The sequence below is a fragment of the Lontra canadensis genome, unplaced genomic scaffold, assembly GCF_010015895.1.
Source record: "Lontra canadensis isolate GAN:19392208 unplaced genomic scaffold, GSC_riverotter_1.0 scaffold30, whole genome shotgun sequence".
Taxonomy (NCBI): Eukaryota; Metazoa; Chordata; class Mammalia; order Carnivora; family Mustelidae; genus Lontra; species Lontra canadensis.
This window is the reverse complement of record NW_022631024.1, coordinates 2,578,218-2,605,025: the sequence shown is the minus strand read 5'-3', so window position 1 is coordinate 2,605,025 and position 26,808 is coordinate 2,578,218. Positions and strand designations below refer to the sequence as shown.

The 26,808-nt window shown below is 38.6% G+C and overlaps 1 protein-coding gene across 1 annotated transcript in view; it reads left to right on the top strand.

Annotated features, from left to right (window-relative positions):
• TNFSF8 (TNF superfamily member 8) overlaps positions 1–15,022 on the top strand; it is a 49,934-nt gene extending 34,912 nt beyond the window's left edge. Inside the window, exon 4 of the mRNA XM_032865710.1 lies at positions 14,829–15,022. Coding sequence (XP_032721601.1) covers positions 14,829–14,845 — 17 coding nt within the window. The 3' untranslated portion in view covers positions 14,846–15,022. The remainder of the gene's footprint in view (positions 1–14,828) is intronic.
• The last annotated feature ends 11,786 nt before the right edge of the window (positions 15,023–26,808 follow it).

Genomic DNA, 26,808 nt, shown 5'->3' with positions numbered 1-26,808 from the left:
ATTAAGGAGGACACGTGATGTGATGAGTACTGGGTGTTATATGCAACCAATGATTCATTGAGCACTACACCAGAAACCAATGATATACTCTTATATGTTGGCTAGTTGAATACAAATTTTAAAAAAACATTAATTGACCTTTTAGTTACACAGAAACAAAGTAAAGACCATGTTTTAATTAAAAGTGGTTTGAGATGTGAGGAGCTGAGCTTCTTTATACTAATGAAAATATTTTTAATGAAGATGTATCTTTCTAAATTACAGATTCAGAATGTACTGTTCCAGGACAATTGTCTGTCTTTAGATTTGTCTATTTTTCTTCCATCAGCCTGCCGGGGGAGTTTGGTAGCAAAGGCAAGATGATAACTGGAGGGGCTCCCACTTACATTAGTAAAGGGGACTTAAGTGAACTCTCCTTGAATTATGGAACCCTCTTTCTGACTGTTTTCTAGCCTGAACAATCTATACTTCCATAAATATACTATCAGGCATGGGTTCCTATGCAAATATGCGGTGAAACCCAATACCACTGATGGTAGGACATTGTAAGTTCCCCTGAAAGACAAGGTACCATTATTCTTCTTTGAATCACAAAGTAGGTACTTATGAAAAATTTGTTGATTTGAATAGAAGCTAAAATCACCTTTAAAAAAAAAAAAACTTGCTATGTTGAATTTTTCCCTTTTAGTTCTGTATCTTTCCAACTGAAGATGTTCTATCCAAATACTCATTAAATGAGTTATATGTGCATGTATTTTTAAGTTAATTAATGCCAGGCTCCTTTTAAATAAAAGATTAGAAGGAATAGCATTCTGTTTGAGAAGATGTGGTATAGGGAAAAATTGCGAAAAACTGAAATTTAGAGAGACTACTGACTAGTTTATGAATTCAGATTATTTTAAGTTTTCATTGTGTCTGAGATATTTTACCACCCTGAAATTGGCAAAAATTGATAATAATGCAAATAATTCTCATCCATAAAGATGCAAATTGGGTCCCATGCACTGTAACTGATTATCATTCTGTGGTTATTGGCCACTTTTGCAAGTTTTTCATCTATTTGTAACTCTCTCCCCCACCCAGGAGCATCTGTTAGCATCTCCAGAGAAACTTCTTTGATAAACATTGGTCTATACACTTTTCTGCAATTAATTCAGCAATGCCAGATACACATACACACACACACACACACATACACACACATGTTTACAGTACAGATTTATAGTACTCCAGTGGCTCAGCCACTTTTAAGTAATATTTTTATTGAAGAAATGTTATTATTTTGGTATTTTAATCTGAATATTGAAATATGGAAGAAAGCTCAGTGTTGCACTAAAAAGGAGGTATCACTAGGCGCATCTTATTGATACAGAGAAATTGGGACTCAGAGATGAAAATCATCTAGCTAATAAATAAATGGAAAAACCAAGACTCCAATCCAGATTTTCAGCAAACGAATTAGTTTTTATTCTATTTCTTGAAAGTATTCTTCATCTCTTTCTCTGAATACTTACAGAAAGTAAAATCTCTGCATATTAGAGACACAACTATGATACCCAAAATATCACCACTTCAACAAAGATCAGGAGAGTGCTATTTCAGAAATACACGTAGAAAAAAAAATCCCAATACTTTGATTTTACTGTGCTATTGCAGACAGTAAATCTGATTAGCACAAAGGAAATCTGAGAAAATCACAAGATTCGGATTTGCTTTTATAGAGCTTAAAAACTAATTTGAAAAATAAGTTGTATGTACCCAAAACATCCTGATTAAAGTATAAAATTATATATTGAAAAACCCAACAGATGCAAAAAAAAAAAAAAAAAAAACAGCTAAAAATAGTAAAATCTAACATATAAGAGCTAACTCTGTACCAGGCATTAGTGTTAGTGCTTTTACATTCAAATAGCTCTTTTAATCTTCACAGGTATCCAGTAAGCATGGTTCTATTACTAGCTCCCACTTAAAGATATGGAAGCGAAGCCCTGAGATATTCATTTACCTTAAGGTCTGTCTGGGAATGCCCAAGTAAGGATGAAACACCTGAAATAACTGTGAGATTTGGCTTTGCAGAGCCTCTTCCCCCATGGACAATCAGAGGACAAGTTAGTTGCAGATACACGATGGTGCATACTCAGTGGTGAAATAGTAAACATTTGTCCACTGGTTGTTAACAAGGCAAGGAGGTCCATTATTTCCACTTCTATGGAATACTGAACTGGAGTCCTAGCCAAAGCAATAAGGGAAGAATAAAATATTTTTAGTGTCTTTAAATCTTACTATTAAAATGTTTTGATAGTATATGAAGACAGAACCATAAAAGAATGATAAATTGGCATTCATCTAACTTAAGAACTTTTGTTAATGAAAAGACACCATTATGAACGTGAATAGACACAGACCAGTGAAACAGAGTAGAGAGCCCAGATACGGACCCACAACTCCATGGTCAAATAATCTTCAACAAAGCAGGAAAAAATACACAATGGAAAAAAGACAATCTCTTCAATAAATGATGCTGGGAAAATTGGACAGCTGTATAGAAGAATGAAATTTGACCATTCTCTTACACCATACACAAAGATAAACTCAAAATGGATAAAATGCCTCATTGTGAGGCAGGAATCTATAAAAATCCTAGAGGAGAACATAGGCAGTAACCTCTTCGATATCAGCCACAGCAACTTCTTTCAAGACATGTCTCCAAAGGCAAAAGAAACAAAAGCGAAAATGAACTTTTGGGACTTCATCAAGGTCAAAAGCTTCTACACAGCAAAGGAAATAGTCAACAAAACAAAGAGACAGCCCACAGAATGGGAGAAGATTCAAAAATGACACTACAAAGGGCTGATATCCAAGATCTACAAAGAACTTCTCAAACTCAACACACAAAACAGATAATCATTCAAAAAATGGGCAGAAGTCATGAACAGACACCTTTCCAAAGAAGACATACAAATGGCTAACAGACACATGAAAAAATGTTCATCATCACTAGCCATCAGGGAGATTCAAATCAAAACCACATTGAGATACCACCATATACCAGTTAGAATGGCCAAAATTAACAAGACAGTAAACAACAAATGTTGGAGAGGATGTGGAGAAAGGGGAACCCTCTTGTACTGTTGTTGGTGGGAATGCAAGTTGGTGCAGCCACTCTGGAAAACAGTGTGGAGATTCCTTAAGAAATTAAAAATAAAGCTACCCTATAACCCTGCAATTGCACTACTGGGTATTTACCCCAAAGATACAGATGTAGTGAAAAGAAGGGCCATCTGTACCCCAATGTTCATAGCAGCAATGGCCACAGTCGCCAAACTGTGGAAAGAGCCTAGATGCCCTTCAACGGATGAATGGATAAAGATGATACAGTCCATACATACAATGGAGTATTATGCCTCCATCAGAAAGGATGAATACCCAACTTTTGTATCAACATGGATGGGACTGGAGGAGATTATGCTGAGTGAAATAAGTCAAGCAGAGAGAGTCAAGTATCATATGGTTTCACTTACTTGTGGAGCATAAGGAATAACACAGAAGACATTGGGAGAAGGAGAGGAGAAGTGAGGTGGGAGAAATCAGCAGGGGAGACAAACCATGAGAGGTTGTGGACTCTGAGAAACAAACAGGGTTTTGGAGGGGAAGGGAGTGGGAGATTAGGTGAGCCTGGTGGTGGGTATTAAGGAGGGCATGTATTGCAAGGAGCACTGGGTGTGGTGCATAAACAATGAATTTGGAACACTGAAAAATAAAACAAAATTTAAAAAAAAAAAGTGAAAAGAAAAACCACAGATATTTGAGAAGATGTTTGTTATGTATATGTGACAAAGGATTCGCATCCACAATATATAAAAACTTCTATAAGTCAACTGAATAAAACTAACCAATCTAATTTTTAAATGGGCAAAAGAATGGAACAGAACTTCAGAAAAGAGAATATCCATGTGGCCAATAAGGATATCATTAATAGTTAATAGTTAATAGTTAGTATCATTAATAGTCAGAGAAATGGAAGCTAAAGCCACCATGAGATATCACTATACATGCACCAGAATTGCTAACATTAGGATGGTGGGCAAACAACATCAAGTGTTGGTGATGGTGTGAAGTAACTGGAAATCTGATTACAGTGGGGAAGTGAAAGTGGTAAAATCACTTCGGAAAAATTATTTGGCAATATCTACGAAAGCTAAACATATGTTTGTCCTATGATCCAACCATTCTATTTAGGCATAGTCATTCCTAAGGGAATTAAGGTCATATAGTATGTCCAGAAAAAGGTACATGAATGGATCAGCCTAATTTGTAATAGTCCCAAAAAGCAAAAATAACTCAAATGGTCTTCAACAGAATGATGGATAAATAAATAGCAGTATACTCATACAATGTAATCCTAGGCATCAACGAAGTAAAGAAAAGCTACTGCCACACAAATAGCATGAATGAACCTCAAAGACATTACATTAAGCAAAAAGAAGCCAGACACAAAAGAGTATATTTCATTTTATTGCATTTGACGAAAGGAATGCACTCATGTATGATTGCAGTTATATAATATTCAGAATTGGTGAACTAACCTGTGTGGACAGAAGACAAAATAGAGTTTGTGGAGAGAAGGGGTGAGTATTGATTGCTTGGGTATGAAAGAAACTTATGGAGAGATGAAGATATTCTAAATCTATTCTGAGTAATGGTTATACAGGTCATATGCATCTATGAAAACTCACCAAAGTGTTCAATTAAAATTTAGGCATTTTTACCTCAAATGAAAATTTTAATTAAATTTAGAAATATTTGTAAAAAGAGGAAAGGAAAAAATCCCACCTACTGTCATTTTAACCCCATCCCTAAAGATAATTCTAGTAATTATCTGATGTGTATTCTTTTTCCTATGCTTATACATTTTTATCTTTCTTTCTCTCTATTCATCTATTTAACCTGCCATATTTCATAACACTCAAATCTCTGTCAATTGTAAAGTGTGCCACCAATTTCTGTACCACCAAGAAAGAAAGAAAGGAATATCACTATCAATTAAACTGTAACATAGCACGCATTATAAGATACATCTCGATTTCAGAGACATGAAAAATATGAAAAGTTAAGTCCTAGAATTGGTAATATACATATAAACATATGTATCCACATATATATGTAAACACATTTATGTATATATATATAGCACATATACATTTTCTTTTACAAAAATGCAATCATGCCATACATACTGGTTTGCAATTTACTTTGTTTGCTTAAGAATATAGCAAAGACATCCTTTCACAGCAGTGCTTGCAGATCTGTCCTTGCTGTCATTGTTCTTTATTCTTGTAAATTGACTGTCTAGCATTTCTTTGTGAAAAGGTAATTTTCAAACCATTTCTCCATTGATGAATACCTTCTTTATGGCTTTTGCTATTTCAACAGACCTGCCATCAACATCCTTGAAAAATATATCACTATCTACCTAAAATACAGTGAGAATTTTTTTTAATAAATTTTATTTTTTTTAAACATATAATATATTTTTATCCCCAAGGGTACAGGTCTGTGAATCGCCAGGTTTACACATTTCACAGCACTCACCATAGCACATACCCTCCCCAATGTCCATAACCCCACCCCCCTTCTCCCAACCCCCCTCCCCCTATCAACCCTCAGTTTGTTTTGTGATATTAAGAGTCACTTATGGTTTGTCTTCCTCCCAATCCCAACTTGTTTCATTTACTCTTCTCCTACCCCATTAACCCCCCATGTTGCATCTCCTCTCCCTCATATGAGGGAGATCATATGATAATTGTCTTTCTCCAATTGACTACTTCGCTAAGCATGATACCCTCTAGTTCCATCCACGTCGTCGCAAATGGCAAGATTTCATTTCTTTTGATGGCTGCATAGTATTCCATTGTGTATATATACCACATCTTCTTTATCCATTCGTCTCTTGATGGACATCTAGGTTCTTTCCATAGTTTGGCTATGGCAGACATTGCTGCTATAAACATTCGGGTGCACGTGCCCCTTCGGATCACTACGTTTGTATCTTTAGGGTAAATACCCAGTAGTGCAATTGCTGGGTCATAGGGTAGTTCTATTTTCAACATTTTGAGGAACCTCCATGCTGTTTTCCAGAGTGGTTGCACCAGCTTGCATTCCCACCAACAGTGTAGGAGGGTTCCCCTTTCTCCGCATCCTTGCCAGCATCTGTCATTTCCTGACTTGTTAATTTTAGCCATTCTGACTGGTGTGAGGTGATATCTCATTGTGGTTTTGATTTGTATTTCCCTGATGCCGAGTGATATGGAGCACTTTTTCATGTGTCTGTTGGCCATCTGGATGTCTTCTTTGCAGAAATGTCTATTCATGTCCTCTGCCCATTTCTTGATTGGATTATTTGTTCTTTGGGTGTTGAGTTTGCTAAGTTCTTTATAGATTCTGGACACTAGCCCTTTATCTGATATGTCGTTTGCAAATATCTTCTCCCATTCTGTCAGTTGTCTTTTGGTTTTGTTTACTGTTTCCTTTGCTGTGCAAAAGCTTTTGATCTTGATAAAATCCCAATAGTTCATTACTGTTTCCTTTGCTGTGCAAAAGCTTTTGATCTTGATAAAATCCCAATAGTTCAAATTGCCCTTGCTTCCCTTGCCTTTGGCGATGTTCCTAGGAAGATGTTGCTGCGGCTGAGGTCGAAGAGGTTGCTACCTGTGTTCTCCTCAAGGATTTTGATGGATTCCTTTCTCACATTGAGGTCCTTCATCCATTTTGAGTCTATTTTCATGTGTGGTGTAAGGAAATGATCCAATTTCATTTTTCTGCATGTGGCTGTCCAATTTTCCCAACACCATTTATTAAAGAGGCTGTCTTTTTTCCACTGGACATTCTTTCCTGCTTTGTCGAAGATTAGTTGACCATAGAGTTGAGGGTCTATTTCTGGGCTCTCTATTCTGTTCCATTGATCTATGTGTCTGTTTTTGTGCCAGTACCATGCTGTCTTGATGATGACAGCTTTGTAATAGAGCTTGAAGTCCGGGATTGTGATGCCACCAACTTTGGCTTTCTTTTTCAATATTCCTTTGGCTATTCGAGGTCTTTTCTGATTCCATATAAATTTTAGGATTATTTGTTCCATTTCTTTGAAAAAAAATGGATGGTACTTTGATAAGAATTGCATTAAATGTGTAGATTGCTTTAGGTAGCATAGATATTTTCACAATATTTATTCTTCCAATCCAGGAGCATGGAACATTTTTCCATTTCTTTGTGTCTTCCTCAATTTCTTTCATGAGTACTTTATAGTTTTCTGAGTATAGATTCTTAGCCTCTTTGGTTAGGTTTATTCCTAGGTATCTTATAGTTTTGGGTGAAATTGTAAATGGGATTGACTCCTTAATTTCTCTTTCCTCTGTCTTGTTGTTGGTGTAGAGAAATGCAACTGATTTCTGTGCATTGATTTTATATCCTGACACTTTACTGAATTCCTGTACAAGTTCAAGCAGTTTTGGAGTGGAGTCTTTTGGGTTTTCCACATATAGTATCATATCATCTGCAAAGAGTGATAGTTTGACTTCTTCTTTGCCGATTTGGATGCCTTTAATTTCCTTTTGTTGTCTGATTGCTGAGGCTAGGTCTTCTAGTACTATGTTGAATAGCAGTGGTGATAATGGACATCCCTGCCGTGTTCCTGACCTTAGCAGAAAAGCTTTCAGTTTTTCTCCATTGAGAATGATATTTGTGGTGGGTTTTTCATAGATGGCTTTGATAATATTGAGGTATGTGCCCTCTATCCCTACACTTTGAAGAGTTTTGATCAGGAAGGGATGCTGTACTTTGTCAAATGCTTTTTCAGCATCTATTGAGAGTATCATATGGTTCTTGTTCAGTGAGAATTTTTTAAAGAGTTCAGTTAATTAGTTATTTGGGAGAGAGAGAAAGAGAGAGCATGAGTGGGGGGAGGGGCAGAGGGAACATCAGACTCCCCACTGAATGGGGAGCCAGACAGTTGAGAAAAATATAAATTACTCCAGGATCATTATCTGAACTGAAGGCAGATGCTTAACTGACCAAGCCACCCAGGTGCCCCACATAGATTAGATTCCTGAAAGTGGAATTTAATGTCAATGGATATAGGCATTTAAGATTTTAAGATATAAATTATCATTCACAAATTTTAAACCAAATACTCTCCACCCAATAGTATAGAGTGGTGCCCACCTCCCTCACTTACACCAGCTGCAAGTACAACCAATCTGTATTATTTTTGCTAATATAAGAGGGTTTATATGACCTTTCACTGACATTTTATTTGGCATTTAAAAATAGCTTGGTCACATATCTATGCTAATACAAACTAGACTCTAGAAATATTACCGTATTAATGAAACATGCTTAAACATAAGCTAATGACCATGCTATAGATAAGGCTTCTGTTTTGAAAAGCAGTTGGGATTAGATAAGGTTTTCTATGGGAATTCATTGCCCTAAGAGTACCTGTCCTGTAGATAGCCTTTGCTGAGGAACATAGTTCTTGGTAGCTTCTTAAGCACAGGAAGCCATATTCTGTACCCAGTTCATTGCCATTTGGCTTTAGGGGATTTGACTAGGGACAGGTTACCCTTTATTGAGCCAACCACAGAATAGTTGGTTACCTATGGCTTGCATATGGTTTGCATATGGTTACGGAATAGTTGGTTACCTATGGTTTGCAAGTTTGACTGGGTATACATCTCTATGCTGCTTTGTACATCTCTCAATCTCACTCAATCCCTCCCCAACAAACTCTTCCACTACAACCCTATAAAAATCCCACTCTGGGGCTAACAAATATCTGTAAATCTCCACTTTTCAAAGTAAGTTCTTTTTGCCTTTTGCCTTAGCTGAAATCAGGCTATTCTCTGAGACACCATTTCTCCTATAGCCTCTTGAATGGAAGGTGCTTTGTTTTCTCATACCCCACACCATCAGAGTCTTAAGGCGGGGTAGGTGTCCTCCTTGCTCCCCATTTCTTCTTCCATATCCTTTCTTCCCCTTACTCTTATAAAACACTCAGGTTCTGGTGAACTCACACCTCCTTATTGTTATTGACTGACCTCCTAATCACTCCCTTAATCCTTAAAGATCTGAGCCCCGGACTGCTTTCCTCTTCACACCAATTCCTGTGTCATTTTCACTGGTCTCAGCATCCATACACAAACCCACTCAGCACTTTGGTCTCCTATAGTCCTTCACCATTTCCTCCCTTTTATCTAGTCTACCCACAGCCATGGTCACATCCTGGATTTTACCACCAACAGAAACGATATCATATGTAAAATACCAATGTATACACCCCATACCCTGGCCACCCACTTCCCAACATTCCAAATCACATGTTTCACATCAGCCCCCTCCCCTCACCATAATTCTTTGACCTTATCCTTTAATCCTTACCATTTTCTGACCACCCTGACTTCTCTCTTTGCTCATCCTAAAGTACATCAACATTTGTTTTAATTACTTCCTGGCAAATCTCTTCAACTTCCTTTCCCATAACCGCCTCCACTGTTCTGGCCTGCACACACCAGCCATCCCTCTCTCTATGGTGTTCCCAAGCAGCTGTATGTTGCTGGAGAAAAAAATCACACAACTGAGCTGACAGGGTTCACATTAATGTAACAATCCCAGGCTTTCACAAAGGCCCAGAGGGCTGACAATTTTTCTCTCACAGGCTAACTTTCCCACTCACTGAGGTGAATGATTTCTCTCTCCTCATGCTTCCTACACCTCCTCCTCAATCCACAATTTCCTCTGATGACCTTGCCTCATACTTAGTTGAGAAAAATATAAATTACCAGAAGCAAACTCTCTCAACTTCTCACCACCCATGCTCAAGCCTACAGTACTTATGATCATTTTCTCCTTCTTTTAACCTACCATGGTGGAGGAAGTGTTCTCAAGCCTACTAAAGGCCAACCCTCCTCTTGTGTTCTGAATTCCATCCAATGGCTCCTCTCTCACCTTCCATAATACCACCAATAACCTAGGTTTTTTCTCCCACTTCCCTGGAGCATTTTAGTCAGATACCTGGTTGGATTTGCCTCAACTCCCTAAACTTGTCATTCTTCAGAAGATCTTTTTCATCTATAGCCCTTCCCTCTGTTATGTCTTCTATGACAATGGCTACAAGTGCCATCTATATGCTAAGACTACTAACTTTATATCTCCACTCTAGATAACTCCTCTGAGATCCACTCTTACAAATTCAACTGACTAGTTAACAGCTTCTCCCTGATATTTCAAATATAAAATGTACCAAATTCTTTCACAACTTCTATTCCCCACCTCAACTCCCATTCTCTAGACTTTCTTCAGTTATCCCATCAGCAAAATTGTTCAAACAAAAAAATCACCCTTTCGCTAATATCCAACATCCAAGCAACCAATAAGTGGCTCATGCTACCCACTAATCCCATAGTGAGTCCTTACATTTTTCTTCATCTCTACCATCAGCACTGTAATCCAAGCCATCATTCTCACCTGGATTATTAGAATAGGCTCCTGCCTGTTCTCACCTCTTCCTTGCTGCCTCCTCCCCACCCCTGAGGCATCCTCCACTTAAGAAAAATGATATTTTTAAGATTAAAATTGGATCTGGGGTGCCTAAGTGTCTCCATCAGTTAAGCATCCAGGTCTTGATTTTGGCTCAGGTCATGACCTCAGGGTTGTGAGAAGGAGCTCCTTAAGTTTCTCTCTCTCTCTCTGCCTCTGTCCCTCCCCACCTCCTTCTCTTAAAAAAAAAAAAAAAAAAAAAAAAAAAAAAAAAAAAAAAAACCATAATAATTAAAAAATAAAATAAAATAAAAATTGGATCATGTGGGCTTATTGGTCTCTCCCTTCCTCTCTCTCTCTCTCTCTCTCACACACACACACTTTAGGACCCACCACTGGCCCACTAAATTTGGAAATTCCAGAACCCAGCTCTGTACTGGCACTTAACAGGAGGGCCATAAATATTGGTTAGACAAAGCAGTAAAGTGAAGCTATCAAGGAATTCTATGATCATCTGAAATCCAGGCACAGTGAGCTGAGAAATTTATAACAGAACCAGAAACCAAAACACATATGTAAAGGAAAGTAAAATCACAGCCAAGAATGAGCAAACAAGCTGAAAAAGAGAAATCATCAGAATTAGAAAGTGTTTGGCATAGTGCCTGACCCTTAGCAGACAAGATTATAATTCAAGAAAAATTTGTACATGGTAGCTGAAACAGCAGAGGTGGTCAAGTGCTGTTCTGGGAAGCTCCTGACCTTTCCAGTACTTTCATGATGAGCCAGTCTTTTAGGAGTCAGCTATGTGACTTAGATTCTATTCTTCCTGATTCCTATGCATGTTCCTATATCAGGCTGAAGGATCTCCTGAGTTTCCTGAATTTGGTTTGTCTATCCAAGGAGTACCCTAATCTTGACTATCTCCTGAGTTGACCTATTCTTACATCTGGAAAAATAACACACTGATAGAGTCTATATGGTCCCTCCCTGAGTGACTGTTCTGTCTCATTCATAACTCTGTCCCTGGGGCCAACACACTCCAGGATCTTGGAAAGCTATGTTGAAATGAATTTGACTGACCAGAAAGTTCCAAGGAATTGATTAGTTCTGGATTTTTGTATGATTTCCCCCCTTTTCTTAAAATAAGAGGGAATAAATTCTGGCAACATTTATTTTGTAGTTAATGAAGATTTAACTGCAAAGTATACAAATGTGAAGTCACTAGTAGAGTCTTCCTTGGACATACAACCCAAACTCAAAGAAACTTAATGGGACACATGTGAGGACTGCCTCCTCCATGCAACTGCATGATATAACCATGACAAGAGGACTTTTCTAGCAGTAACCAATTGTAGCCATTGCTAGAAAAGCTGACCTGCCCAAAGTGCTTCTCATTGCCACCTTCTGAAAGGGGCCTTAAACAATCACCTATTGTTATTGTCTCCTAAAGCAGAAGACTGAAGTTCCTCAAACTAAACCAAGATATGCCAACCAAGTCAAGGCAAATGTAATGATTTGGGTTCTTCAATTATCTCACCTCCCAATGTCTATCCTATAACCTGTGGACTTTCAATCACGTAGCTGCCCATTTTATGGGACCAGTGTGATGACCTGGAAGCGGCATGGGCATTACAACAAGAATTCCAATCACACATTTACTATTTTGCTTTGAGGCCTTAAAGCCACTTAACCTGGCTGAGTTTGTTTGGTCATCTGAGAAGTGGGTATAATTATGCCAAACCTGTAGTGTGTTTGAAAGGATTATAGGTGATATAGGGGAGGTCCTGCTGCTGGGTCCACAGTGGGTGATCAATACTAAGAGTGATTAGATATTTATTGGTACAGTGGTAGGTGTCTTTCTCCAGTTTGACTGTAGACCTTGAGGACAGCATAGTTTTTTTTATTTTTTTTTTAATTTCTTTATTTTCTACTTTCTACTTTATTTTCTAATGTAAGTATTCAATAGCCAGATATAAATCATAGCTACTTTATTGGAGAGCCTGGGTCAATATTATTTTACTTTGAAGAAATTATTAGGGTCTTTTTAGGTTTAAAATATGGTGAGGTTTTGTTCCATGGATGCTTTCATAAAGATTTGTTCTTTGTAGTGTTCAATACACTTGTACTAAAAATAGCTTGTAAATTATGTTCACACTCTTTATCCTACCTTTGTATCTGCTGGATCTGCCCATGTTTCAAAGAGGTGTAACAATTTTCCCACTACAAATTTGATTCTGTCAGGGTCCCTCCTTTCCCCCTCTCTTCCTTCCCCCCTTCCTTTCCTTTCCTTTCCTTCCTCCCTTCCATCCTTCCTTCCTTCCTTCTTCAACTGTTTTTGCCTCTCCCTCTCCATCTCTCTCTTTCTCATTCTCCTTCCCTCCTTCTTCTTTCCCCCTCCTTCTCCTTTCTTACTCCTCCTCCTCCTCCTCCTCTTTCTTCCTCTTCCTCTTCTTCCTTGTATTTTCTGAAGATTTTTCTTCCTACATCTTAGTTTTATGTTCTTTGGTGCATAACTATTCATGACAATATATTCCCTTATGGACCACATACTCCATTGCTATAAAGGGTTCCTTTTTGACCTATTCAGTATCTTTTGCCTTGAATTACACTCTCCTGATATTAACACTGAGATCCTTCTGTATTCTTTTGGATTGCCTTGGCTTGTATACCTCCACTTGGTCTTATAATTTCAATTCTTCATGTTTCCTTATTTTAAATCTGTTCTCTTTAAATCACTTTAAAGTGAGTTCAGTGGTGAATCTGTGGGCCTAGACACTCTGATGAAAGAATCTTCTCTTCTATAGCCATATTATCTATTGAGCTTTGAAGAACAATGAAGTGACTTAGCATATTCCTCTTAATAACATTAATTCCCTATATATTCATAGCACTGCAACCTGAAAATCACTTTTTAATATATTATCCACTTATACTTCACAACCACCTTTGAAATAGTAAAAGAAGATACTGTCACCCATGGTGAATCTATGTATAAGGTAGTGCAAGCTGCTCAAGTATTATAGTAATGGGTATAAATTAGCCCAGCTATTTCTGGGACAAACAGACTAATTCAGCGGACAAAGGTAGGTCAGGCAGACATGCAGATCAGGGGACCAGGGTGTCTTCTGTAGAGTTGTGCTTTTGCTCTTTTTTTGGTTAAGTATAAAAAGGTTTGGCCTTTTATCCATTCAAAAAACATTTATTGACTATACTGTATACTAGGAATATGTCAAGCAGTAGGAATGAAGTTGAATAATACATAATCTCTGCTCCATGGTATTCACGGTGTAGTTTACTTCTCAAATTTGGCCGATTAGCACAATTGACTAGAAAGAATTTTATTACAGATTCCCTTGGTCCTCTTCCAGACACACCCAACAATCATTGTCTAAGACCCAGAAATCTAATGTTCTAAAGCTCCATAGTCCCAAATGGAGTTGAGAACACTGGACATTCAAGTAAAACAATAAACTATTGGCATACTTAGCAATTCCTACAACATTTTTGCTTATACCATGCCATATAATTCTCATAACAACACAGTGAGTCAGGATTTGGTTATATTCACTTCATAAATGTGAAAAATGAAAAGAAAAGTGGTTTTCCAAATGTACAACCAGTGAATGACAAAGCTCAGCCTGGAAGCAAAATTCATTTCTCTAAGTTCTGCCATTTTTGCTCTCCACCCACACATCATGAAACCAAAGAAGGAATGGTAGTACCAAATAAACTCACCTGACTTTGCCTTGGGCTTTGCTTTCAGGAAGAGTCCAAACTTGAATACTAGTTTCTTGGAAAGTAGCCCTGGATCATATATAAAAATATCAACCTGTGGATATAAAGATATCAACCTGTGGAAATGTACATCTTCATTAACTTCCTTACCATAAAGAAAGGACTCATATTTGTTTCTCTCTGAGGCCTTCAGACAGATCCTCGTGGCTCACTGGAGACCTATAGACCACACTTCCAGAGTCACAGCCTGGGTGACAATCCTGTGAAAAAGAAAATTTACTTGAGTTCTCTCATATTCCAATAGGTGGGTGAGTCATGTCACACATACCGCAAATGGAAGACATCTAGGATTTTATGTGCAGGTGCTTTGGGCCAGAAGTCGTGATTCATATCACTTCTCAGCCTTTTGGCTAAGATCAAGTGTAGCAGTAGTGATTCATAAAAACAACTCACCTTTGGCTTTTCTGAACCTTAACCTCTAAGACTGAGGTCTGGACCTGTGTATTTTTAACAAAATGCCTTCAGGTACTTCTGCGCATCCAGTCTAACCTTCCCATTCATAGGTGCAGATCCTGAGTGAGGCTGATGTGGCAAGAGACCCCTTCAAGGACCCGTGGTGAATAAGCAACAGAAGAACTAGAACAAGATCCCAAATCTGGACTTCCAGACCTGGCAGCTGTGTTCCAGCTGTGGACTCATCACCAGCACTGTTCTTCTCCAAAGGACTGTGCTGGGCAGGTGAGAGGTAGAAGGAAAAGACCAGAAAGCTTTGATTGCTGCCTTGCTCTAAGAAGCTGCTTTGGAGAGAATCTGAATGTCCTTTAACTCATGCCAATGGTTTAAACAGGAAGTTCTTACTCAGGAAATGATGGTCATAAAGTACAGTGCTAGGGAGGGTAGGCCTTCATCCAGAAATCTGCTCCCCCACACATATCTCGGACTTTACCTCTGTCTTTGTTTGACAGAATAAAATACTGATGGTTTGTCACCTGCTTTGACTCTTACTTAGTTATTTTTTTTTAACAATTGACCCCTTAAAAAACATTTACCTTCTTCTTTCCCTTAGGTGAACCAAGCCTAAATAATAACAGAATAGAAAGGCAATAAAGATAGTTTAACACAATGAAGCTAGAACAGTACTAAGAGATATACCAAGGAAAGGAGAAAACACCCATGGGGACCAAAATTATAAGGGGAAAATAATGACATCAAATTTTTATTGAAACCTTAAGTATATTATTTTATCTACTTATCAGAACAGCTTCATGAGACAGATATTATTATCTTTATTCCCAGTTTCATGAATGAAGAAGATGGATTTCATGAGAATAATTTCCAAGCCCAAAACAATACAACCCAACAGAGTGTTGAATCAAGAAGGCCAAGCTTCAGACCCTTTCTTTCTTCAGAGTATCAGACAAAGTTTCCTGAATACTAAGAGTGTTTTCTAGGTCCCTGAGCAGATCCTGTTCAATTTGGCCCACATAACAAATATAGCTCTTTCTAGATGTGGTAGATCCTCTATAAACTAGGTGTCCTTTGCCTGGGAAGGTGCCAAAACAATCCATGACAGAGTCTTATATTTCTGCAAGGTTCCAGCTAGAAAAGCTCAACAAACTGAAGCACATCTTTCTTCCAGCAGATGGGGAAGCTGAGGCCCAAAGAGGGCAAGAGGCTTGCCCAAAATCCTACAGCAAGCCAGTGCTAGACGCAACTCAAAGTTCGCGTCTCCTGGTACCCAGTCCAGCCTACAAGAGGAAAGACAGAGAGTATGTCAGCAGTAGAGCCAAGTGGCCTCTGAAATGTCTTCTGGCTCTGCAACTTCCCAAAACTTGGGACTCCATGATTTCATAAATGGAAAAACACAAACACTTTCCCAGTAAAAACAGAATTGATTTTCCTGTGGGATGAAACAGCACATGCTTTGCATTTACTCAGAAAGTTCTCAGTAACAATGAGAATTCTAGTGTGATTTTTGTTTCTCCACTTCCTCCTATAGGTTCTTCCTATAGTGGACACAAGAGGATGATTTCCCATGTGGTCTCAGTGGGCTGCTCTTAACATTTGCTCTGACCTGAACAGGTAGTGAGAGCCCAGAATAACCATAAATGTTCTTTTCTTTTTCTCCAAAGCAAGCTATGTCACTCCACACGTACATCAGCACCAGCAATTACACCCTTAGTTTGCAATGCCATAGTCTTTAACATCTTAGAACAAGAAAAACACTGTTAATGGAGCTAGATGTTATTTTCTTAGCTAATTCTGGGGCCATGGAGAATATGGTACAATTGAAGGAACAACTGTGGACCAAAATTGTTCATAATTGCATTCTGATTATTGTTAGTTATCTTCATTTTTATCATTTTTAAATTAAATTAGGTCATTGTGAATAAGCCTGAGCAGTGGGCTTTTGTTGTTGTTGTTTTGTTTGTTTGTTTGTTTGTTTGAGTTTCTCATTATGCAGCTTTAGGATTGAAACCATCAGTAATGGGTTGAGTTGTATTTCCCAAACTTACCTATAATAAAAAAAGAAAAGAAAACCACCTGACATGACTTAAAGGTACAGAACCTCTGGCCCCTCCCCAGATCGGTATATCTTGGATGGAACCCTGAAATCTGTGTCCTTAACAAGTATTTCCAGATAATTCTGGCTATTTGGGGAAATCTAGGATCTGGCAAGTTTGGGAAACACAGAATGATGGCATGGACTTTTAATCACACCCAAGAGAGACACTCACTTACCAATAGTTTAGAAGATATGGGAGCTCTTTGTCAGTACAGAATAAAACTCAGTCTTAGACCAGGAGATTCTAGCCATAAGCATCTTTATCCATGGAGCCAGGCCCTTGCCCTTCCCTACACCCTATGCAGTGAGCAATGAATGACCTAACTCCACAAGCCTGCTCATCTCTTCCCCACCCAGCCTGCCCCCTTCCACTTTGCTTGGCTGTCCTAAGCGCCTGTGTTTCTGGATTAAAGTCAAGTCCCAGAATCCTTTATCTTACCATCTCACACGATTGATCCCTTCTCTGAGCTCCTGCTCATGAGAATGGCTGATGGTGACAACTTAACTCCATTCACTCTGATTTGCTTAAAGATTCCATACAAGACTCTTGCCTCCCTGAATTATAAGCTCTTTGGGGGCTGTGCAAGGACTAAAGTGGACCCTGAGTGTAACTGCTAAAGGGAAATCTACAGGAATGAATGCCACGTTTAGGCTCTGGGAAGGCAGGCTGTCTTGCTCCCCAATGCTTCATACAGCATCTGGCACACAACAGCTCTTCAATAAATACCCTTTGAATGCATGAATAAATAAATGAATATATTTCAAGCTATAAATACTTCAGCACATACAAACAACAGAGTTGAAATTGAGATCTTAGAAGCTAACCTGGGTATAACTTATGATTTGGGTTTGTTCTAGTCTCTCTACACTAGCGATCCTTACCTTCTGGTCTCAGAACCTCTTTTTAAGGGTTTCGATTTTAAGAATGAAAATTATGGAGGATCTTAAAGAACTTTTGCTTATGTGGATTATACTTGTTGTTATGGGCTGTATTAAAAATTAAAACCAATCATTTAGGAATATTTATTTATTTTAAAATAACAGTAATAAACCCATTATGTGTTAATGGATTAACACAAATAACATATTTCTATTAAAAGAGAGCTATTTTTCAAAATCAAAAATAATTTAATGGGATGAGTGGCACTGTTTTACATTTTGCAAATCTCTTTAATGTTCCATGTAATGGAAGTTAACTGGATTTTCAGGTCTGTTTCTGCATTCAACCTGTTGCCTCTGGAAAACTCCACTAGTGACTTGTAAGAAAATGAGAGTGACAAAGGAAAATGAAAATGACATCTTAATGCCATTATGGAAATAGCCTTGGCCTCTTGGATTCTCCAATAGCGTCTTAGGGACACCCAGGGATCCCCAGACCATACTTGGAGAACCATTGCCCCACACATTTCATAATATAAGTTCTACACACAGGAAGGAAAATTAATCAAAGGATCTGTTTATCCTACTAGGATAAATCCTTATATATGAGCATGTGATAGAAGAGAGATTCAAATGAACATTCTCATTAAATGACAAAAATACCATAGATGATAAAATTCACAAAAAGCTTATCTTTATGAAACAGAGTATTTATAGCAGCAGCACAAAACCACAGATTCTATAATGCCCTTCTAATTTATACTTTATCATCTTTCTGCATCTTTTCCTGGGGCTCCCAAATCAGCAGGTGTTCTAGCAAGGAAAGCAAGTATGGCTTAAAATGGTAAATGAATACGATTTTTCATTCCCATAGCTATAGATGAAGCCCAAAGCTTTCACCATCTAGCTCCTCTCCTTTTTGTCATCCTGTCCCTTGCAGCCTAAGGTTGTTGAAAAGATAATTTATATTGAATGGCCTCGAACTGACTACTTGTCTCCTTGGTAGTCAGTAAAAATACAGCTTGGAGCTCACCACGGAATGCAAGTTCAGAAATCTAACTGCCTGAATTTAAATCCTGGTTTCTCCACTTACTAACTGCTTGAATTAAAGCAAATTATTTAAGCTCTCTTGCCTCAGTTTTCCCCATCTAAGATGAAAATGATCTTGATAGCTATTTCCTATAAGTGTTAGGAGGATTAAATAAATTAATACATGTAGAGTGCTCAGAACAGAGCATGACAAAAAGCAAATTGTCAATAACTATTGGCTATTAGACGTCTTTTAAATTTTCTTAAAAAGAACAAGAAAAGTAAATTTCTGTGGTTAACTTCCTTCTCCATAATTCAGCATAACTTTTTCTTTTTAGATTTTTTATTTATTTATTTATTTGACAGACATTGATCGCAAGTAGGCAGAGAGGCAGGCAGAGAGAGAGGAAGGGAAGCAGGCTCCCTGCTGAGCAGAGAGCCTGACATGGGACTCGATCCTGGGACCCTGAGATCATGACCTGAGCTGAAGGCAGAGGCTTTAACCTGCTGAGCCACCCAGGCGCCCCAATTCAGTGTAACTGTTAAAAAGATTTGTTTGTAGTAGTAATTTTAAGGCTGAATTCACACTTGAAATAACCTTACCCTAAAAAGATCAATTAATTGAGGCACCATTATGGAGTCATATGCTAACAAATAAAAAAAAGGGGGCTAGAAAATCCATACTACTATAAACAAACTATGGAAAAATACTGCCTTTCCCCAAAGCATCTGTGTTTACATTAGCAATCAGCCTTGCTCTAGCAAATGTTAAATGGCAATTAAATTTAAGTTAACCCTTGGGTTAATTATACACCAAGAAAAATTGTTAATGCCAAGCATTTACTGAGCACTAACAGATTCAACAAGTACACATTGAACATCACTCCACATAAACCCCAGAAGGTGATGAGGACACCTTAGAGCAGCAGACAAGAGTCCTGTGCTTAGGAACTGGTGGAGAGCTCCATGTGTATCGAACAGTGATACAAACAAAATGTCCTAAATACTCAAGCACAGACAACAAAAATTCTTATGAAAGAGGAAAGAGAAGGTCATTCTGACTTGAGGAATCTGGGAAGACTGCCAAGGTGGTAGCTTTTGAGGTGGGTGTTGAAAGATGGATGCGATTTCACCAAAAACGTGTGAAAGAAAGGGAAACCATGCTAGCAGAAAGCAAGAGTGGGCATGGCAGATGGATTTAATAAGAGCATAAGGCCATAGTGAAACTGAATGGAGCAGGTGTTACATGCTAGGCTATGAAGTCTAGACTTCACTCAACAGGCAAAAAGGCAGCCTGGGCAACAATAGGTATAAAGCTATGTCATCTACACCTTGGTGTTTTATCAGTAATTACTGCAGGATGGGTGAAAAGGAAGGCACTAGGGGAAAGGAAACCAATTATGAAGCCATGACAACAGTCCAAAGGGAGAAGTGGTTGGAGCCATTTGTGATGGGAAGGGGAAAGGGGGATATGACATTTATTTTAAAAGAAGAATCCAGAAGACTGAGGACTAAGTAGATGTGGGTGGGAAGCTACTCTATGCTAGACCAGGGCTGTTATAAAAAATTTTTTGAGATATCTCCAAAAAGGTAAATTTGGAAAGTACTTTGGACTGAGGAAAAGCAAGAACTCAGGATTACCTGATTCGGAGTAAAGGAATAGGGAAGGAAATAATTCCACTAGAAAAATAATAAACAAATTTACTGATCAATAAGAAAAAGGAATGTATCAATAGAAAAATGTGCCATGAATAGGAACAGGAATTCATTAAAGAAAAAATAAAAAATGGTCAAGAAATATGGAAGAAAATGTCTAGCTGGATTGAGAAGCAAACAAAAATATGAGCTATCACTTTTTACCTCTAATATTTGGTAAGGTAGACTACACAACAGCATCCTTCCTTGCCAACAAAACTCTAGATTTTTTTTTTTCATTTATCCAGGCTCTTCCCTTAGCTCTATTTTTCTAGGTCCTAATCCAGTCCTCCTCCCCCAATAGGGAAGAACTTTGATTAGTCTGAGCCAAAATTGATGAATCCATTCTCTATTGGTGAATAGCTTGAGAGGGGATATATATTTTGATTCTAGGTAATGGTGTGTGACAGAAACATATTGAGGTGGATGAGAAAGGTCTTAAAAATAGTCTCTTAGATCTTAAAAAGAGAGCTGAAGGCATTTCAATCCCCACGCTATTTGCCCCTACATGCCTGAGGATCCAACAATGGCTGGAGTTGCTGCAGCTGTGCTGAGAAAATGAGGAGACCAAAGTAACATGCTGAGAGGGACATGGAGGAACCTGATATTTGCTGTTGTTCAGCATCAGAATTAACCTATCTCAGAAATTTCTTATCTTGGGATATCTTGTAAGATTTTTTTTTTTTTGGTCTTAATATTTAAGTCACTTTTATTTGAGAGTCTTAGTTTCTTGAAAAGAAACTCAGTTCTCAATGGTTCTCAATACCGTTTGAGCTACTTGTAACAACAAATTTCTACCTACACAGTAGCTGCTTAATTAGTATTTGGTGAGTGAATGAATGAATGCCTGAAGCCTATGAGAATGACAATAGGAAGTGCCCAGAAGGATCATAAACTTTAAATTGGGAAATTCTTGGAGATCCCGCAGATTTTTTAGTATGTTCAAATTCACCCAAGGAATCAGTGAGAAAATGGAAACTAGAACAGTTTTGGGACTTCCAGACCAGTCTCCAACTAACTCATCACTCTCTTCCAAGAGTATTGCTCCCCCAAGTCCTGGCTCTCATTTGGCATGGGCTGAACCACATAAGTTTACAAAGTCAAGGTCTCCCCTAATGACTCTCAGGATTGGCTCTTTGCCAAAGGATGCAATGACATTAATCCTAAGAGGGGATGGATCTCCACCCAGGAGAACTGAGAAATTCCCCAAATTTGGTATGCACAGGAGAATCCCTTCTTTCATTCTTCCCTGGATGTTGCAGTAGAACATGGTGGCAGAAGTCCAAGTGGGCGAGTTTGCTGGGAGTGGCCCTGTGGATTCCTCTTTCAACACATAAGTTTGTTCAAACTAGTCCTGCTAAAAGTTGTGGATTCCTCTGGTGAGATCATGAGGACATTCACTTTCTCTCACAGAAGCAGCTCCTTCTCATTCCCTCCAGATGAAGCATCTGCTCTTTTTGTTGCTGCATCATTAATTCCCTTGGGTTCTGCAATCAGATATGAAATATGCTCTGTCTTCTCTCCAAATTTAAAATTCAAATGTTGGTTAACTACTCAGAAAAAAAAAAAAAAAGGACCTTATTTCATGCCATAAGTAAAAATAAATTCCCTAAGATTGAAAATTTAGATCTTAGAAAACTATAAAAGCTGTGAGAAAAATAAATGAATATTCATAACATCTTAGAGTAATGAGATATTTTCTAAATACGGAACTTTTTAAAGTAGTAGCCACAAAAAAAAAAGACAAATGGATTTGCTGAAAAAAAAAATTTAACTTCTGGAGTAGAAAACTGAACTCTGGAGGCCAGGAGTAAGAATGTGAATAACTTGTAATTGTGCTTTTTAATGTCTGTAGGCTAGAAAGAAGAAAATAATAGTTCAAAAATTTAAACTTTTAAACTCAAAAGAATAAGATAAAAATAATATACCAAAAGGAAAATATATTTAACAACATCTACCACACACATAAGCTATTGTATTTAGTTTATGAAAAGCTAATGAATATTAATAATTCCACGGAGACTTTGGCTCAAAAATGGACTTTACAGACAGAGAGGTCAAGTCAGCTCCAAGGCTGCCTCTTGCCAAATGTATGACTTGCCCCATATTCTCTCTTTGCCTCAGTTTCTTTCTCTGAAAAATGAGGATGATGCTCTTCCATGGTATAATAAGAAAAATATTTGGTCTTTGTCCCCCAACTCTTGGTACAGAGCTCCTTAAAACCCTGAGTAATGAGGGTGATAGGAGCATCTTTTGTCTTAATGAGGCAACTCTTGGTGGGCTCCTCGATAGCTTCAGGATGGGAGCTGGTCCCTAAAAAGACCAAGTCTTGATTCAAAGCTTGGAGCTATCAGCCCCAGCCTCCAGTCTCCAGGGAGGGGAGGAAGCTGGAGACAGAGTTAATTACCAATGTGCAATAAGTTAATCAATTACGTGTAGTAATGAAAACTCCTAAATGATAAAGTTCTGAGAGCTTCACAGTTGGTGGACACATCAAGGTGCTGGGAGCCTAAAACACCCACAGGAGCACCCACTTTAAAAACTCCGCAGAAACAGGGTCTCCTGCATTCCAGACCCCTCTGAACCTCACCCTATGCACCTCTGTGTCTGGCTGCTCACTTATATCTTTTATAATAAACCAGCAACTGTAAGTAAAGGGCTTCCCTGTTTTGTGAGCCATTCTAGCAAATCGTCAAACCTGAGGAGGTAGTAGTGGGAGCCCCCAATTATAGCAGGTCTACCAATTGACTCGATACTTGTGACTAGTGCCAGAAATGAAGGTGCTCATCTGGAACTAAGCTTTTAAACCTACTAAGTCTGATGCTAACTCTGATGTTTAGTGTCAGAACTGAATTGAATTTTATGACACCTGGTTGCTGTGGAAAGTTAGAGAAATGGTATTGGAAAAGACACTATCTGGTGCCAGGAGGAAAATGCATCTTATTCTAAGAGAATTGCTGTAAGACATTTAGCAAATAGTGGACCCCAATCAAATACTAGTATCATGATCGATAACTAGGGGGGAAAAAAGATGAACCCAGCAGTTGGAAAGAAGAAAAGGATCATTTAACAGGTAAAACAGGAAAAAAGAAAAGCAAATGATCAACCAGCAAAAATAGGCTGTTGAATCTCATCAATCGCCGAAGAAATGCATCTTAAAATAAGATACCATTTCTACTCCTGTAACTGCCAAATATCAAAAATAATAGCAATGCCCAGTGTTGACAAGAGGTTGCTTCAAAGATAGTATAAACAGTATGAACTTCCTCAATAGCAAAGAGACAAGATGTGCCAAAAATCTTAAAAATTATATGCATACTCTTTGACCCCACTATTTTATTTCTGAGAATGTATCCTAAAGAAAGAAAGAAAAACATAAACATACACAACTATTTTTCTTTATAAATGCTCATTATGGCATTAGTCAAAATAGAAAAAAAAAAAGAAAGAAAAAAATAGAAGCCATCTAAAAGATCAGCATCCAGGGGAAGCATTAAATAAATTGTAATTCATCTTTAGTATAGTGCAGCTATTACAACAAAAATATTTGATGGCAGGAAACATTGTCATGAACTAGCAAGGGGGATTAAAAGATTTTTCATTTGGCAGTATATACAGTTACACAGACCCCAGCATAATACAGAATACTATAGCATAGGATAAGAAGACTTAACCATGTCTTCCCATTAGGGAAAGAGGGCCAGAGCTCTCTGAGATTCCTTCTATAAGAGCACTGATCCCAATCACAAGACTCCACCCTCAGGACCCAATCACCTCCTAACCCACGCCTCCCAATCATTACGTTATGGGTTAGGATTTAGGATTACAACATGAAATTTGGAGGGACCCAAACATTCCATTCAGTCCACTGGAGATAAGTTCCCTCCAGAGGTTCCTTCGTTCTTGTAAAGATTAAAAGGCACGAAGTTTTCTGTTTCATTAAACATGCTGCACAGCCAGAGTCAGCCACTTGATCAAAAAGAGGAAAACCACAATTAGAATCTTTGGCAGAGCAATACTGTGCCAAATGAAAAAGTGGTGCGTAACACTGCTTCCTACCTCCATCACCCTTAACATGCACATTTTTATCTCAAGGGGTAAAAACTCAGGGAGAGGGGATTAAACTGTGTACAGGAACCCAGAGCGGCATTCAGGGAGTCACGTCTGCTTGAAATCTCTCAGTCTAGAATGAGGAACTTTGCAGTGAGAAAGAACAAAAACCCTATGGAGGAGCCTTCCCGTGTATTTAACTTGAGCCTGGGTAGGGCTGCAGTTTTTTCCTGTGGTTGAAACCCAAAGAATAATTTTACTTTACCTCTATGCCTTGCCCTTCACTGCCAACAATGTGCCAGGCACTGTGCCCAGCCCAGCTGAGGCTCTCTCCAAGGAGGACCCTGGGGAAGTGCAGAGAATTTCAGAAAACTCCAACTGCAAGCAGTCTGGGTCACTAATCAGTGTATTAGCAATTCAAAGGCAATGAATGACAATCCAGTCTGCCCTTTCTCAGCTCTAGGGGCCAGTACCTTGCTAGGTGGTCTGCACCTTGCTAGGTGGTCTGCACCTTGCTAGGTGGTCTGCAGGCTTATCTCATTTCATCCTCACAACTACACTGGGCAGCAGGTCCACTTCAAAATGAAAAACCCAAGCCTCAGTGATGTCATTCAAGACCTTAAGGCTAATGAGTGGCAGACCTGGGATCCTTGCCACCTCCCCAGTCTCTCTTTTGGGACATTCCTCCCTACCCCCAATCTATTTTCTAGTCTGGCTGAGCTATTTGCAGTTTTTGCTAAAGACACCAGGCATTTCTTTTCTCTGCGTCTTTGTTGAAGCTGTGGTCCCTGCTCAGAGAGCCCTGCCCTCCCACCCCCTTGTTGGGCTCCCTGAATTCCTGCCCATCATTTAAGGCCAGCTCAGCAGTTACTGCCTCCAGGAAAACCTCCTAAACCTCAGGCTCTTTGGGTAAAATTAAACACAGAGATATTGTTGCCCTTCTCTGAATGTGCCACGACCATACTTATCTCTCGGTTTTATGAATACAGTTATCCGTCCACTGAAAATATTCTTTATGCACAGGCACACACTCGGGCACAAACATGCATATACATAGACACTCACACATGTGCACACCAATGCCTCTTTCCCCTAATCTTACTCATCCTTCAGGTATCTTAGAGGTCAAGGGTTCTAAGAAAGCTTCCTTATTAGGTGCCTAGAGCCTCCTCCTCAGAGGGTTGCATCTCTGCTTCGTAGCCCCAACACAAGGGCTTCCTTCCTATCACACTTCATACTGGTTTGTCTTTGCTTCCACATCCTGATCAAACTTTGTCAGGGTGGTGACTGTCTCATTGTCCCCTGGGTCAGAGCCAGTCACATAAGAGATGTTCAATAAATACTTGTTAAATCAGTGACTGTTCATCCTGCCTGTATCCTTCTTGGCCTGTGCCCCTTGACTAAGGAACTTGAGAATTATGCGTTCTAATGTCTTGTTTCAGCTTTGGTTGGTATTGTTTTAAAACAGGAGGTCCCATGCTTTTATGGCAAGAAATGAAGAATCCTGGAAGAATATAAAGAAATCCTTGCCAGAGGTGCTTTTGAGAATGAAACATGCTGGCTAGACGATACTGTATTTCTAACAATTAGAAGTAACTTGGAGTGGAGGGAAGCATTAGTCGAGAGAAGGAAAGAAAGATCTTCCTGAAAATTGAAGCCCTGCTACTATACAAAGTCATCATGAGAAGTTTACAAAGTCATCATGAGAAGTTGTCTATTTACAGGAAACTTCCGCATGAGCTACTCCCTCCACTACAATGGTTCAACAATCACCTTGACGCTGAAACACATTGTTCACTTTGGGAAATTGTCTTGACTCACCTTATACTTGTTAAGAGAAATTAAACTGATTTATCACGCATATAATAGTTAAACTCACTGACTTGAGATCTCACATTCCTGGTCGTATTTAGTCTGAGTATTTGAAATGGTTGAGAGTCTCCTTGTTCTTCCTTGACATCACAGGGTGAAAATGATGCTTTCCCTCTGTGGCCTTCCTCCCCCAAACCCATAACTCTAAGCTAATCATGAGGAAAATGTCCAACAAACTCTGATTGGGGGCTATTCCACAGAACATCTGACCAATCCACCTCAAAACTGTCAAGGTCATCAAAAACAAGAAAGCCAAAAAACTGTCATAGCCAAGAGGAGCCTAACACAAAATGACTAAATGTAATGGGACCCCCTGGGTAGGACCCTGGAAGAGAAAGAGCACGTTAGAGAAAAACTGAGGAAATCCATGTAGAATTCAATAATATTGTAACAATACTGGTTCATTAATTATGATTAATATACCATACTAATGTCAGATGTTAATAATGGGG